This window comes from Tympanuchus pallidicinctus, unplaced genomic scaffold (genome assembly GCF_026119805.1).
Source record: "Tympanuchus pallidicinctus isolate F22 unplaced genomic scaffold, pur_lepc_1.0 scaffold12, whole genome shotgun sequence".
NCBI lineage: Eukaryota > Metazoa > Chordata > Aves > Galliformes > Phasianidae > Tympanuchus > Tympanuchus pallidicinctus.
Window position 1 is genome coordinate 19,376,167 of NW_026294637.1, and position 16,927 is coordinate 19,393,093.

General features: G+C 49.5%; 1 protein-coding gene across 6 annotated transcripts in view; it reads right to left on the reverse strand.

Annotated features, from left to right (window-relative positions):
* Window positions 1–11,977: 11,977 nt before the first annotated feature.
* LOC128075639 (mucosa-associated lymphoid tissue lymphoma translocation protein 1-like) overlaps window positions 11,978–16,927 on the reverse strand; it is a 102,639-nt gene continuing 97,689 nt past the window's right edge. For 5 of the 6 annotated variants that reach the window (XM_052672607.1, XM_052672604.1, XM_052672602.1 and 2 more), the window contains 2 exons: window positions 16,402–16,527; window positions 11,978–15,023 (listed from right to left, as the gene is read on the reverse strand). In XM_052672607.1, the coding sequence (XP_052528567.1) occupies window positions 14,706–15,023; window positions 16,402–16,527 (444 nt within the window). In that variant the 3' untranslated portion in view covers window positions 11,978–14,705. The remainder of the gene's footprint in view (window positions 15,024–16,401; window positions 16,528–16,927) is intronic. The other variant, XR_008203939.1, reaches the window with a different exon arrangement.

Sequence of the window (16,927 nt, forward strand, 5' to 3'; positions counted from 1 at the left end):
CGGGCGGGGCCGGGGGCGGGGCCGGGGCGCGGCAGCACCGCCTCTGCCCGCTCCGCGCCGGGAGCCGCCGTCACCGCCGCCGCCGCCCCCGCCCCCCCCACGCGGCCCGGCTGGAGAACGGGGCGGGCCGAGAGTGAGGGGTCCGCGGGGAGAGCCGGGGGTTCCCGAAGCCGGAGCGGGCCGGGGCGAGCAGGCGCGGAGGCCGGGCCTGAAGGAGGGCCTGAGCGAGGGGCTGCCCGCCGCGCTGCGTGCTGCCGTGCTGCCGTGCTGCCGTGCTGCCGTGCTGCCGTGCTGCCGTGCTGCCGTGCTGCCGTGCTGCCGTGCTGCCGTGCTGCCGTGCTGCCGTGCTGCCGTGCTGCCGTGCTGCCGTGCTGCCGTGCTGCCGTGCTGCCGTGCTGCCGGCGCTGCTCCATCGCTGCGGTATTCAGGCACCGAGGCGCGGCGGATCCTGGAACGGATGGGACCTGCGGGGCAGTGGCTCGCTGTCTATACATTGTATATAATGTATCTATAATTAGAGAAAGGTGAAGTCGAAAGGTGGACTCTTACAACTACTTAATGGATAAGATTCTTTCACCCAGAGGGTGGTGAGGCACTGGAACAGGCTGCCCAAGGAGGCTGTGGGTGCCCCATCCCTGCAGGCATTCAAGGCCAGGCTGGATGTGGCTCTGGGCAGCCTGGGCTGCTGGTTGGTGACCTGCACACAGCAGGGGGTTGGAACGGGTTGGGTACTGTGCTCCTTTTCAACCCAGGCCATCCTGTGATTCCATGGTATGAACAGGGGGATGGCCACAGCCAGGGAGCTGTGCTCAGTGTCTTTATGTCCAGGTAGAGGTTGGTGATGAGCGGTGTCCCCCAGGGGTCTGTCTCAGAACTGTTGCTGTTCGCGTCTTCATCAGTGACACAGATGATGGCACCGAGTGCACCCTCATCAGTTTGCGGATGGCACTGAGCCGAGCGCTGCGCTGGATACGACAGGAGGAAGGGATGCCATCCAGAGGGAGCTGGGCGGGCTCACAGAGCGGGACCACGTGAACCAGGGAGGTTCAGCAAGGCCAAGCCGGGGTGCCGCACTTGGGTCGGGGCAATCCCAGCTGTGAGCACAGATGGGAGAAGGTCTCACGAGAGCAGCGCTGCGGAGAAGGACTCGGTGGTTCTGACAACACATCTGGCAGCACTACGCCATGACCCACCTGTGGGCATCCCTATCTCCACTTTTTGAGGTGCCTTGCATTTCTTTTTTTCATGCAAAAAAACTGTATGCTCAGAAGGCTGTCTGCTAATTAGTCCGTCTTAATTCTCTTTCAATATCGTATCCCACGGCACCACTTACATCATTTTATTTATGATTCTGTTAGATTAGAGGATCTGGAGTTCCCATCTTCGTGCTTTCTTTTCACAGATGTAAGTAAGGTGTTAGATTTATTCTCCTGGTTCTTTGGAGCTTCTGTAGGATTCCTTGACTACTGATGTTAATTGCTTAGTGACTTTCTTAACCATAAAACACTTGGGTACACATTATTAATTCCTGAAGATAAAAATAAAAAGAAGTTGATTGTAATGGCTTGGGCTTGGTACTTTCTCTGATTGCTGATGTTTTCATAAGCACTGGTGAGGCCATGCCTGGACTGCTCCCCAGTGCAAAGGCCAATGGAGATGATGCAGGAACTGGAGCCTGACTGCTGTGAGGAGGGGCTGTGCCTTCAACCTGGAATGGAGGCTCGAGAGGATCTCATCCACGTCCATAGACACCTGCAGGGAGGTGCAGGGAAGACAGAGCCAGGCTCCTGTCAGCTGTACCAGCACCAGGATTAGAGGCACTGAGCATGAACTGGAGAGCAGGAGATGATAGCCCAAGAGGAAGGAAAGGACAAGGGAAGCTGTATGGAGAAAACACTTTCAAAAATCACAAGTGGTACCTGTGTTTGTAGCACGCCTCTGTGAAAAGCTACTTATGAGCTGCAGGCTGTAACTGCTGCGACAGACATTTCTCATGCGGTTACAAAGACCTGCCACAGTCCCAAACACGTTGTGGCTTGCAGGAAAGCCACTGTAATTTGAATGGTTGTGCTAATTAAGAAATATAATGCCGATGGGAATTAAGCTCTGTATCAAATGGCCAAGGAGAAACGGCAGCCTTCGAGTGCCTGGCTGGGAGGTAATTCCCCTCCACGAGTCAGTAGAAATGCAAAAAGGCTCAACAGATGCTGCAAGGAGCAGCGCCCCTGGGTGCGGCCTTCTGGATGTGGGCAATCTCCTGCCCAAGGGAACGACCCTTCCCATTGCAATGGGAGCTGGTTGGAGGGGGCAGGAAGAGGAGGAGGAATCGGGATGGGGTTTTTACAGTGCTCAGAGGATGTGGACTCACGAATCAAGCATTCTTCCATCCTGGCTTTATTAAATACTTGCAAGCGTTGTGCAGCCATGCCTGAGATCCTCGCTTTCAACTTTTCATCCTGTGTGGGGCTGTTCAAACTTGCTTTTTAGCTGGGGGAAATGGGTTCTTCCCAGGTGCTGGCTGTGTCAGAGGGTGCGCGTATGCAGGCAGGCGAGCTGGCAAACACGGTGAGACCGATTTTATTTATACATAACAAACGTAATAAAGTCCTGAGTGCTCATGCCTAGGCAACTGTCAGTTCTCAAATCAGCGATTAATTTGTTTCTGTCAGAGCCTGGTGTAACAGAGAATTACCTTGAGCTCGTTGCAAAACTCGCGTGTTACAAAACTGTAATTAATGCTTCAGAAACTCCAGGGAAGGTTTATTATTGGCAGGATGAGAATGAATCCCCAGACACTAACATTCTTCTGAGATAACAGCGTAGCCGTCGGCATTATCTACACGCACACACAAAAAGGGTGTAACTTAAATCTGAGTAGTTAATTACACAGATATCATCTGTATACATTTAAAACCACTTACACCTTTCACTGGCTCTTTGGTCTCCCTGCCTCCAAGGGCATGCCCTTTGCATTGCTCCAAACAGAATCCCCCCCCCCTTGGCTTATTGGCACAAAAGTCAACGAGCCAACATGACTCTTCAACAAAGATCCCCCCCATATGACCACTGATCAACAACAACAGACATGGAAAATTTTGCTCTTGTAACGTTTCTATCCTTTCATCCTTCTGGATGCCCATATCCATCCTTGCATCAGATTGAACAGAAGAAAGCTCTGTATCCCAGGGAATTTGGGAATTGCAGTGAGAACCCTAATTTGGTAAAATCCTTCAATTTTAGGATTGGAGGGTAAGTATTCTGTGCCCTGCTGTTCTTCTGATTCCTGTTTGCTGGGGTTGGAGATGTGATGAGAGCTGGAAGGCTGCTGGAATGGCACCACTGCTGCATTCCCCAACCAGCTTTCACTTGTGCAACAGCAAATCCTTTTTTGGATTTGTAAAAATCAAATTTTGCTATGCAATGGGAACTGGAGAAATAACTTTCAGAGAACCAGTTTTCTTCATCACAAGAGCTGCAGACTCCAGTGCAGTACAGACACGCTCCAAAGCCTGGACAAGCAAGGTCCCTTGCACAATTCTCCATGCTGACAGCAGTGACCTGATTGCTGAGGCAGGTTCAGAATGACCCCTTTCTCCTTGTCTTGGCTCCAGGTAGACACACATCCAGTTTCCAGGTTTCAGCATGGTTGGAAGCAGGCGGCTGGGGCAAGAGGAGCTTCTCAACGTGTCTGTGCTTCTGAAGCAATGTTTCCTATGCTTGCAGCCCTGGCTGGGTTGGCCAAGGGCCATCGTGATTTCCCCATGTTTCCCAGGGAGACACGAGGGCTGTGGTATGCTCTTATCCCTTTGCACAGAGTTGCCCTATGCAACCACTCTGTGAACTGGAGAGATCTGATCCAGACATCACAAGCCTCTCTGGGGAAGAAATTAAACTTCAGTACTTCCTTCACTGGCTTTCACATTGTGTGGGCAAAAATGAGTGGAGTGGTTGGCATGCAGGTGGGAACCACCTGTTGGGGCAGAAAGACCAGCAGGATCAAGCCATGGCCCACGTCACTCCTGAAAGCTCTCCTGAACTTTGCTGGAGATTTTGACCAAAGCTTGAAAAACTACTGGAAGGCTTACTGTCCAAAATAGGCTGTAGCACCCTCACAGCCATTTCATTGTGGTTATATCTCAAAAAGCAACCCCAAAAAACTTCAAGAAGCTGCTTCACACGGTCACAGAAAGAAATGGATGTAGATGTGTGTGTTGCTGGCATGCATGTTGGGTAAGGGGTGTATTTTGGGCTTGGGGGTGGCCTGTGGGTAAGAACCATATGTTGGGCAGCAATAGGGTGATTCAGTGTCACTCACAGACTGGGTTTTCTACATAAGGACCCCCCAGATCCTTTTCCTCTGCACAGCTTGCCAGCCACTCTGCCCCAAGCCTATAGCGATGCACAGGCTTGTGACTGAAGTGCAGGATCCGGTACGTGGTCTTGTTAAATTTCATCCCACTGGCCTCAGCCCCTCGATGCAGTTTGTCCAGATCCCTCTGTAGGGCCTTCCTGCCCTCACGCCCATCAGCACTTCCTCCCAACTTGGATTACCACACTTGCATTCAGTCCCTCACATGGTGAGTGATCAGGTTCAGGATGATCTGCTCCACGATCTTCCCGTACTGAGGTCAGGCTGATAGGCCTGGAGTCCCCTGGGGTCTCATTTACAACAGCCTCCTGTCTCCTGGGTCCTCCCCCACCAACCAGGACTGCTGACGTATGATGAAGAGTGGCTTGGTGAGCACTTCCAGCAGCTCCCTCAGCATCCTCAGGTGGGTCCCATTCGGCCACATGGACTTGTGGAAGCCCAGGTGGAGCAGCAGGCTGCTGTTTCCTCCTGAATGGTGTGGGGTTGTTCTGCTTCCTATTGCTGCCTTCCAGCTCAGGGGGCTGGGTTCCCTGAGGATAACAACTCTGACTGCTAAAGACAGACGAGGGCATTGAGAACCTCTGCCTTTTTCTCATCTTCAGCAATAGTTATTTCTCACCGTGTCCAACAGAGGATGGAGATTTCTCCTTGGCCCTTCTCTTGCTGTTAATATATTCATAAAAAGATTAATCGTTAACAATGGTGGCCACATGAAGTCTTTGCTGAGCTTTTGCCTGTCTAGTTTTCCCTCTGCACACTCCAGCAACATCCCTGTGCTCTTCCTGAATTACCTGCCCCTTCTCCCATAATGCTGAGGTGAACCTGCCACTTCTGGCATCACGTTTAAAATGCTAAAGTGGAAATCTCTTACAGAAGCAGGAGGCTGAGTGTCTGCCGGTTTTGTTTTCAAACCATGCAGATGAAGAAAGATAGGAAACTGCAAGAGTCCGTGACAAACAGCCTTTTCAGAAAAACAAACAAACAAACAAACAACTGTAGAATTTGCCATGAAGAATTATTATTAACATTTACACTTTAAAAACATTAGGGGCCGTGATGATAAGACAGCACAGCACTAGCACAGCCAGAAGTCGTCTGAGGGTGAAGTTGTCTCCAGCAGACCTCCTTTGACCCTATTACTGCGGACATCAGAGCATTTTATGTCCTTTTTTATCCTGTTAGGCACTCAGCAGGCCATCGGGGCGCTCAGCGATGGGCTGCAGTGCTGTGACGTGTTGCTGAAAGACATTTAAGGAGAGGACAGACAAATGCCTCTGGCCTTCAAGACACGATTTTCCAAAGGTTGAACTCACATTGACTCATAGCAGTGCAGCAGAGAGATGTGCTGCGTACTCTTACTGCAGCCTACCAGAAGTGTTTCCTGCAAGAGAGAATTGTGGAGAGGAGCCAGGAATGAATAAGCAGCCTCATTTCAGTGCTGGATTAAAGAAAAGCAGTAACCCTCTCTCTATGAGAGGGCTGAATAGGACTCATTAGAACCTTGATAAAGACAAAGAGTAACGTTATGATGGAGTAGGGAGAGTAAAATTATAATCTACGGCTCTGGGGTAGGGATGAAGTGAGCAATAAAGGAATTTGTGTGGGAGGTGGCAGGTTTCTCAGGTCTTCTGAAGCATCTTGCCCTGTCACTGTGCTGCAGTTGACAAGCTAAGCTGGAGGGGATTTTGGTGAATGCCCTTTCCATTGCCAAATCCCTTTCCCTGTGACAACTCCTCCCAAGCTGCATGGAGCTCTTTCTGAGCATCAGTTGCTAACAATACTCCAAACAATAACAATGTCCAAACCAGTGCCAAGAATGAACCCTATAGGTCTTATGGAATCATAGAATGGCTTAGGTTGGAGGGGAAATTAAATACCACCTGGCTCTAATCCTGCTGTCATGGGCAGGGCTGTCAGCTACTAGGTCAGGCTGACCAGAATCCCAGGATGCAGTTGGCTTTCCAGCCCCGAATGGACGCTGCTGCCTCATGTGTGGCTTTCATCCACCAGAGCCACCAAGTCCTTCTCCGCACTGCTGCTTCCAGGGAATTCTTCTCCTGTCTGTGCTCATACCCAGGATTGCCCTGACCTTAGTGCATCACCCTCCTTTGGCCTTGTTGAACCTCATTAGATTCTCATATGCCCACTTTTTGAGCCTGTTCACTCTGGATGGCCTCCCTTCTTTTCGTTGTGTCAGCTGCACCACCCAGCTCAGTGCCATCAGCAAACTGCTGAGGGAGCACTCAATCCACCATCTGTCCTTGATAAAGATGAGGAAGAGCACTGGCCCGAAGAACCCCTCGCCAAGTTTGGCTTTATCCTACCCAATGTCCTCTTCCTGATGTCCCAAATGCGGCCACCCAGTAGGCAGCAGATCTCTCCAGAGAGCTTATCTGGGTGGCAGATGGGCACCTTGGTGCCTCTCAGCACACAGCCTCCAGTTAATAAGATCCCTCGCCTTTTTTTAGTGATGCTGGTTTTGACTCTGGTTCTCGCTTCTCATAGTGGTTACCCCTTTCTGATTCCAAACCACTATCCTTGCCTTCATTTTCCATCCCCAGAGTTCTTATCTACTGGCTGAGGGGGGCCTCAGGGGCAAGGGGGGTCTTCTCCTTCTGCCCCAAGCAAAGACAAGGTTCCTATCTCTCTCCCCTGTGTATTTTTGCCTCCATCAGGTTGGAAGCCTTCTTATCTTCCTCCCATGGCTGGGACTTAAGAGAGGGCTGTTGGAATGCCTGTGTCACCACACAATACCAGGCAACAATCCCTCTGACTGCTAGATACATCTCAGCCTGGCAACTACCTCTCACAGCCCATTAAGCTGCTTTCCTGCTTGCCTACTAGCTTTCACACCACCATTTCACAAGCAAGAGACACTTCATTCAAGGTGTTCAAGGAGTTGATGGCACATGGGCATCCGAAATTCACTGCAGTTTGAACTTAGGGTGGAGTTGCCTCCTGGACCACAGAACTGAGTTTATGGTTGCAGCTGTCAACTGCCTTGCTTCTATTTAGGATTTTGCTGACCAGGTTGGGTCCATAGTGTCTCCATGGCTTAAGGTCAGGCCAGAGTCAATCCCACCAGCAGTGCTGGTGTGATGGGCGACTGCAGTTGGGAACCCCTGAGATCTCTGCGGGTCACAGCAGACTTGGAAGGGAATCCAGAGGTACTGCTGTGTCAGCAGTGCACAGCGAAATCATAGAATCATAAAATATCCTGAGCTGGAAGAGACGAACAAGAATCACAGAATCTAAAGATTATTGCAAAGAAGTTGTGTTAGAAATTAAATTTCAGGTTTTCTCTAATGAATGCAGGTGCCAACGAGACCCTCATGAAAGACATACAGAAAGTGAAAAGATGAGAGTAACTGAGCAGCAGGGAGACTTTGGGGAACAGTGTGGTGAATGATGTTATCAATTTAGCATGAATTTCAGTAGACAGGCTGACACTGCTGGGGGAAGTACAAACTCCTCTCTTGAGCTGTGTCTGCTTGTCCTGTGCCACCTTCAGCTGGGACCTTACCAGAAACACATTATGCAGATGCCACAGGTGTTGGAAAAAGAACTGTTCCCTGAAGTCTTCAAATGTCATCAAAGTGATCACTCAAACCAGAGCACAGCCTGTGAGCCCTGTTCATCCACCTCTGCAGCCATGGCCACGATTGCCATGTCATGCAGTGACCAGACTTCTCTGTGTGCATCCCACACTGTGATATTCTCCGCATGGGAGGATTTGAACGACCTCACTGAAATAAGGTGCGAAGAGCAAAGCCACCAAAGTGGGGATTTGTGTAGCCAACATGCAGCAGAAATCTCCATCCAGTCAGAGGTCTGTCCTCCCAAAGCAGCTGCTCTTGGTTCCCTCTGACCTCTCAGGCACATTCCTCCAGGGACATCAGCAAAATAACTGAAAGAGATAATTACAGCTTTTAGCAGCAGGATTTACAACTCGTATCTCTGCTGAGCCCCAGGGATGCACCCATTTCTCTGCCCAGGCCCTTTGCTGAATGCCATAGCATCCAACATGCAGCGTCCAATTCTCTCCATCCTCTAACTCTGAAAGATGCAGTGCCAGCTGTTCTGATGTGCCCTTCTGTCTCCAGGAACCACCTCATATTCCTCTCAAAGCCTTAGACCCATTGCTCCCAAAGTACCATTCTCCCCCCCTACCAGCTGTACCATGGGAGCTATAAGATAATTCTTTAGGAAAAGATATGAATCCTCATCCAACTGCTCTGGCAGCCCTTAGGGTATCAGCACAATGTCCATCCCCTGCCTCCAGTGGTGCAAAAGACGCAGAATGACATGAAGCCTTTGCTGGTATGGGCAGAGAAGGGTATCCGTGCACTGGCCACATTTTTGGTTTTATCTTTTCCTCATCAAAAATGAGCTTCCACAAGAGCATACAATAGCAGAAGACTGCAGCCAAACTGATTTCTGTGGCAATTTCCTGTGGATTCCTCAAAAGATTAAGGATGGAGGACCCTCTGAAAGTCCCCATGCCAACCTCCTGCTCAAAGCACTGCAAGGCTTGTAACTCCAGCTGTCACAGGAATACCAGTGCACAGAAAGGCATCTATCAGCCTGTGCAGAAGTATGGGTTGGGGAAAACCCATCATTTCCTGATATTTCTGGGGCTAGAAATTATGGTCATTTATCTTGGTGCTCTGCTCTTTTCTGTTATCAGACCCCCAGGTCTCTGCTCCAGCAGAGATGCCTATGACAGCGCAGATCCATTTATCTTCTCCAGGAAGTTTCCCCCAAAAGGAACCCAAGGACCCTGCAGGTGAGCACCTGGAAAGACGCAGACACCTCAGATTCCCAGAGATAAAAGCTGCCATTAAAAAGGCATAAACAAAGGGCATCATGAGCATTTTGCCACGTCTCCGAACCGGAGAGGAGGCAGAAATAACCTTTACACAATTCCATTAGCATTTCCAGTGAAAACAACAGCATTATAGGAGGGAGAACAATGTATTTTCTTATCATCCAGAAAGGCCAAAGGTATTTGTCTGATTTAATATTTTATAATTGATATTAAGCAACAGAAAGGATGCGACAGGCAGGCAGGAGACAGCTGCATGGCAGAAACTGCCCTCTGCTTTTCCAGCGGTGTGCTGTCCAGGTCAGAGCACAGCTGCTCTTCTCTGCAGAAATCCTCACAGAAAAAAGGATTTCTCTCAAGCCCAGCCGTAGGGACCCACATCCAAAGGCAGGCTCCTCCGTGCTCACCGCGCTGCTACTTAGTGCTGTGACAGTGCCACGTCTCTGCAGGAGACAATGCTCCAACATCTGCAGTCCAAAGGGAGGAAATAGCTTCAGCCTGCCTGTGGTCATCCATCCTCCCATTGGAGGGCAGGTGCTGATGGGCACCAGCCTAACTTCCATGTCCCCTGTGGTGGGAAGAGACAAAATGGAATACTGTGGAGAAGAGATGCTGTGGACAGGCATAAACAAGCAAGAAAAGAGGCAGGAGGCTCAAAATTAGGTGGTGACACCCAGTGGGAAACAAGGCAGCCAGCACACGTGTCAACATCCCGCTAGCATGGCACAGCACCCAGAGGAGCAGCAAGCCTGGACCAGAACACCTTCTCCATGTCTATTAACTCAGTCTCATGGTTGTGGTCAGGTTGGGATTGATCAGACTTGCAGCTGTACCTGGCAGGACCCCCTTTGCTCCCCGGCTGAGCCTTCCAGCAAAGGCACTGCAGTGGGTGCCAGGCATACTCATATATGAGGTCTGCAACTACTTTCATAAGTACCTCGTGTTTTTTATCTCCATTAAAGAATAGAAATTAGGTCATTCTTTGCTGAAACATTCTGGAAAGTCATCGCTGAAATCTCTCACTTGCTTCTTCCATCTGTTTATTTCTACCACTTAATAACACGTCTGTCTCATCAACCATTCCTGACACTGTGGCAAGAAAATCCAACTTGGCGAAGACAGCTTTATCAAAGAGACATTTGCTCATCGTTGCTGCGTGACACCGCATCAGCACTTCTTGTGTATACGCAGTCTGGCCTGCAATTTCAAAGAGTGCCTTCCATCTCTTCGAGGAGGTGATATGACCAAGGCATTTGAAGCTGTTGATTATTATGCAAAAGGTTATCCAAACTGTGAAGATAAGAAGCAACTTCAAGCATTTCAAGGAGTCTCATTTGTTTGGCGATATATTCTCTTCAGTGCTACATGATGTCATGGGCCCAATTTCGAGTGATTAGTAACAACAGCAAAGCAGTCACTGAAATCATCTCTGATAGAAGAGAGAACTCTGCAACCGTACGAAGAGGCTGTGCTGTCAGTCATTTTCTCAGCTTAACAAAGTCTGAGCCTGCAGGCTTCACCACACCACCTCCTGCCTTTGCTTTCCAAAGAGCTACCCAGGCAGTCTGCAGAAGGGGAACTTGATGGAATGCAGCTTGACCCTTTTAATTTGAGCAATCTTATGTTTATTGCCTTCATAATGGATGACCTCACTCACTCCTTTGCTTTAAATCCATTCTCCTGGCTTCGTTACTGAACAACCTGCTTCTTGGGGAGGCGTGAATCTGTACAAAAGTTTAAAACCAGTTGAGCTGAAGCAATGTCCCTGTTTTCTTTTTATTTTATGCATCTTATGAGGGTTGCTCCAAAAGTAATGTCTCCTGTTTTGTGATGTCAGCCCACAATGGCAGAGGCGCATGTTGATGCTGCAGCAGTAGAGGCTGAACCTTTGCACCAGTAACCATAACATATTGCTGCTGTGTGACACGGGGCAGCAGAGGTGGTCTGTCAGAATGGCCTTTCAAACACGGCTATGGTAGGAAAGGCCAGAAAGTAGCACGAGATTGGCAGGAGGCATGGAGAGTTTCAGCTTGTCAGCTCGACAGTTGAAAGTTAGTTAACAACTGAGACCAAATCTTGAAGAATCTACTGCCAATGGAAGTGTGCCAGGTTTAGGTATATATGCCAGCCTACATATAGCACAATTCTCAGCTGCACACCGGGCCCATGATTTTCCAGCCACTAAATAAAACAGACACAGTGGCATTTCCCTTAACTTGCACTGCCAGTTTGGGTGCGTTTCCTCGCTTTGCCACAAACTGCCCAGCAGCAGCCAAAGAGCAGAGCATTACTCCCAGACACTGCAGAATAAGCTGAGCACAAACCTTCCTCTTAACGGTTTTCCATTAGCAGAGAGGAAATTAAAAAGTGAAGATTGAACCCAAAACACCAAACATTTAGATATTATTATTTTCATCAGATTAAAGTTAAAACTTCAGTTAACTTGGTGCTTGTCAAAGACAGGGAAGTTATCACAGAATCACAGAACGGCCAGGGTTGGAAGGGACCTCAAGGATCACGAATCTCCAACCCCCTGCCACACGCAGGGCCACCAACCTCCACATTTAACACCAGCCCAGGCTGCCCAGGGCCCCATCCAACCTGGCCTTGAACACCTCCAGGGATGGATGGGGCATCACAGCCTCTCTGGGCAGCTGTTCCAGCACCTCACCACTCTCTCTGTAAAGAATTTCCCCCTGACATCCAAAGTTAACTGTAGCTGAGTTTTTGTAATCCCACCTTGCCTGCAGCTGTGCAGCTAATGAAGGAGCCTCAGCCTTCAATGGGTTTTGAGTCCTTCTGGAAGGATCAATCTATTGGGGTGATTTTCTTAGAAGTAGCATAAAATAACACACGCCTACCTGCACTGCCTAGCCATTGGATCTGTGCAGGCTTTGACTCCGTGAACAAATGCAGTGGGATAACATCAAATTTCCAGGTTTCTAAGCTCGGAGGTATCCTGCACTACTCTGCCACAGCCATACCACGAGCAGTGTCTGAAATGAGGGTGCATTCATGGAGATGGGTGCTCCTTCCTTCCTCTCCCCTCCTGGGAGAGCCCAGGTCCATTGCTGAAGACCAGACATGCATAGCCAAGAAAAGCACAATGATCTTGGATAAGTTGTCCATTCTGTTCTGGGTGACAGAAACACCAATTCAAGGGAACATTACCTGCACTTAACATTTATCCCACCACAGGATTTCCTATGTGAGGTAGGGCAATGAAGGCATGAACACCTTTATCCCCTCCTACAATGAATCCAGGCCCAAGCAGGAGTCACCATCAAGCCTTAGTATCTGGGCAAACAGATGTAGTACTTCTTTGAGGCAAGAGCAAAGTGCTGGCAGACCTGAAGAAGAAACCAACAAAATTCAGCTCCCAGTGTAGACAGAAAGAGGTAGACTGGAAGGATCTTCAGGTTGCAGAGGCAGACTTCTAGCAGAACTGGTGCCAGGGCAGCAGGCTTTTTGCAATTCAGCATTGCAATCTCAGCAGAAACATAAGGTCAACTGAGGTACATGGAAATGTGGTGGTAGGGCTGGGTTTGGGTCTCCTGGGAAATGCAGAAATGCTGCTGAGAGGACAGGTCCTATTTGGCAGTTGGGAACAGGAAGGAGACCTCCTAAGCCTGGCCCAGCCACCCCAGGGCCACCCTTTGCAGAGGAGATGAATAGTTGACAATGAATGCTGGCATTATTTTATCTACATTTCATCAGACATCATTTCAGCCTAATTAACGTCATCTGATCCATCTTCTAAATCCACACTTCAGTACAGGGTCACTTAAAAGAAACAATCCTCAGACGTAGAAGCCCAAAAGCTAGAGTTCAAAGCATAATGAACATTAGAATAATATTAAATCACTCCGGCAATTAGGGGAAGAAACAAAAACTATTAACTTAGAGCCACAAGAAACTGTGCACCAAAAACACCAGTAGTGTTTTATTTAGAAAAAATACAGTCTTGTTATGAACTAGATTACTAATTGCAGGAGATGACTCCTCACTTGCTGTAAGAGCCAGGGACGTGTTTTGCCCCGCTGGTACAGAAGGGTGTGCACAATCCCTCCCAAATGCCTGCAAACAATTCCTACTGACCTGTCTTAAGTTTCTGCTGGTGTTGACTTAATCTTTGGTTCTCCCTTGAATCAGTTTATTATTTTCTGGTTTGGTTTCCCTATCAGTCCATCTAATTCAAACTACATCCTGTACTTTTTTTTTTTTTTTTTTCTGAGCTTTACATTTTTTCCTAGGAGACTTTCTCAACTTCAGCCAGATGGGGCCTCTCTTCTTTCTCCTGGCTCTACTCACACCAACAATAAAAGCCTCCTCTGTTCTCTTTGGACTGGCTTCCAGCATTTGTAGGATGGTTTATCTGGAAGGAGCAGTTCATATTTTTCCATGCTGCAATAGACAGTTCCCACTGTGGACAGACACACTGCTGCAGGAGAACCAAAACTTACAAAATATTCACTCCAACCCTCTTTTAGAGCTCAGGAACTTTCCCCACCCCATCACCTTGACTTCTCAAGGAGTCTTTGACCTCCAAGATGTAGGATGGAGATCCCACACCTCAGAGGGGTCACTGGCCTCCTTTACACTGTAGGACTGCCCTCCCCTGCAGAGCTCTGCCAAAACCATTACTCAACAACAATCAGAGGGGCAGGCAGGAAGGGGACTGCGGCTGCTCAGGCTGGCCCTCCTCACCCACAGCTCTCCCGGGACGGCAGGTTCTCTACAGAAGGCAGTGCTTGGAGTTGCCTGCAGTGAATGCACATTGAGGCAGGCACTCTGGAAAAAATAGTTGCACTAACAATGACTTTTTTTGAGGTTTTTCCTTCTCCACCCCGGTCTTTTCCATCCCCTACACATAGGGGATTCTGTGTCAGAGGAACTCAAGACCACACAGGATCTAACTGCATCTTATGCCCATGTGTAACAGACTAGAAGGAGCATGCTTGCTTTTACGAGCAAGCAGTTTTCTTGCCCCGAGTATAAATACATTCAGTAGAAATACATAAACACATAATTTAAAACCTGCTTTGACACAGGTAGGACTTGCAAACTCTCGTGCAACCCCAGGGGAAAGCTTACACACTGATCCAGTCTGATCTGGGTCCCTTGGTCACTCCTTGCATCCCTTGCAGAAGTGGTAACAATCAGCAGTGGTGGGTTTTGAGACGGTGCCTGTGCTGCACTGCAGGACTGTAGTGTTTGTGGGTTTCTCAACACAGTTAATGCCGCAAATCCTGCTTTCAGGCACTCGCTTAGCAAACCCTGATTTGCAGAAAGTATAGAAAGTATCAGCCTGTGCCCTTGACTATAAGCACTGGTGGGTGCCATCTGCCAACACTATGACTTGTCGAGAGGCCAGGTCCTCTGCCAGACGTGACAACGACGCTTTGGTGATGTCTGCAGAAATTTCATCTTGACAGGGTGATCGCTAAGCCTGGAAAGCAGCTCAGTTCTGCTGCATTAACATCTGAAGGCTGTGCAGGACAGCTCCTGGAGTCAGGGGTGCTCCTGCCCTGGGCCAGCCCGCAGCAGGGCTGAGCAGAGCTCGCTCATGCTGCGCTCATCATTCTCCTCCGGCTCGCTGCTGGACTTGGAGGGGCTGCTGCTGGGCAAGCTGCGGCCAGTGCCTGTCCTCAGGGCCCCACTGGGGTCTGCCAGGGCTGGAGCGCTGTCATAGCTGGGCCGGGTGTAGTTCCTTTGGGTGAAAAACTGCCCCAGCAGCAATTTTGGGAGGATTTTCTGCAGGCTTTCACAAGTCCTCTGCTTTGTGCTCAGCTGGGTGTAATGCAAATCCAACTGCAGGACCACATCCGTCTGGAAGGAAAGAACACAAAGTGAATTGGGCAGAAGAGCTGAAGCAGAGGCTTTTGCTCCATCAGAACACTCCGTGGGCTCAGCTGCCATTCTGAAGGCTCATAGCCCCATGCTGTGGTGTGCCAGGGCAGTGCTGCTGCCTCAGGAAGTGAGCTGCTCTGTACATTTATGGCATCTACAGGCCGGAGCCACAGTTTCTGGATTTCAGGACTTGTCCTGAAACCAGGCCACCTCCCTGGAGACCTCACTGAATAAGTCACTGAGAGCACCGAGGCCTTGGGGCACAGGGAATGCCATGACATCCACCCTGGTCATCGTGTCCATCCTTGCCAAAGCCCAGCACTGCACACACAAGAGGAAGGCATGTAAGGGCACAGATGTGAACCACTTAAAGCACACATGCCACAGTACAAAAAACCTGACAGTTTCAAACGGCAGCACTCTGCAAGGATCCATTTGCAGTCCATCTTATTATATATGGTGAAAGATTTGGAAAATAACGGGCTTGTGGAAGCCACTCCCCTGAGTTTGGAGCCTTAGCATGGGGCTGTGCCCAAGATGCCCAGCTGTACAAAGCAGGAAGATGGTTCATGCAGCACAAAGGAGATTTTTCCTCCATGCCTGTCAGGCAACAGGGTCCAGCTCTCATATCAGCATTTAAAAGCTTGGGAAGGGTTCAAGGGCTCCAGAAACGGTCAAGTGCTGAAAGAGCTGTCATATGCTGAAGCACGTGTCCTACCCAGCTAATGCTGCTCGCTGTAGGCAGATCCACACAGCAGCTCGAGAGCAATGTTCAGGTGTGGAGCCCTGCAGATAAGCATCTGGCAAGACCCACTGGCTGGGTGCTAGAGGAGAAAAAACTAAGGGAGAAACAAGGTGCATGCTGCTATTTGCAGAGAAAGGACTTGCTGGAAGAACCAAGCCAGGGGACCAGTAATAATGCCTCTCAAGTGGTCTTTAAATGGTCTTGTGAAGAGTGCCAAGGGGGCATCTGGCTCAAGCTCAGCAGTACTGCTCTGACAGCAGGAAATAATCCCTCCTGCTGCTCAAGTCCAAGTCCATCTCTCAGGCAATCACAGTGCTTAGTGAGACATCCTTCATCCACAACATTTAGGTTACTCTGACCTCTATGAGGCTGCCACAGGCAAGGAACAGCCTCTCTGGCCAGGCACTGGAAATAGAGAGTGAGGCAAGAGAAAAGCAAGCTTTTGTGCCCACCAACAAGCTCAGCTAACACTGATGTGGGCGTGATGCTGACACCCCAGATGCTGGGCATCTTTTGCACGGAGCCAAGAGTTACATGGTCAGAGAGGGACAGCCAGCAGCAGGGGGAAGTACTGCTTCTGTGAGGCTGCAGGAAACTGTACTTGTACTCTACCTGAATCTTCTGTAGTCCACAGAGTTGGAAGACACAGTCCAGCTCCTCGTGCTTGTAAACAGAGGTGAGCAGAGAATCCATTTGGTCTGGGGGGCTCTCTTCCAGACTGGCAACATCGTCCACTTCCTAGGTCAGGAAAACAAAGGAAATGTGAGGAAATCTCAGCATCTCTCTGGGCACGGAGACACAGCTGCCCATCAAACATGCTGCTTCTCTACACAGCAGTGCCTGCGGCTGGCCTGTGCTTTTGACACTTGGTCTAGTGGCAATGTGGTGTACTCTAACTGAAGTACTACAGAACACAAGCATCAGGAATATAGACTTTACACACTTATCTCAAGTAAATCAGTGGCAAAACTTAGCTGAACACCCTCTGAGGGCAGGAAATCTCTGTTATGGGATTTCCAGTGGTGTAGATGGCAGCAAAAGCCAGTATCACAATGACCTGTAGTGTAAGAGGCCTGTGGAGGAGGGAGTAAGGAGCTTCCCAAAGGCATAGATGGAGGGAGATCTGAGTTGTGCTGGG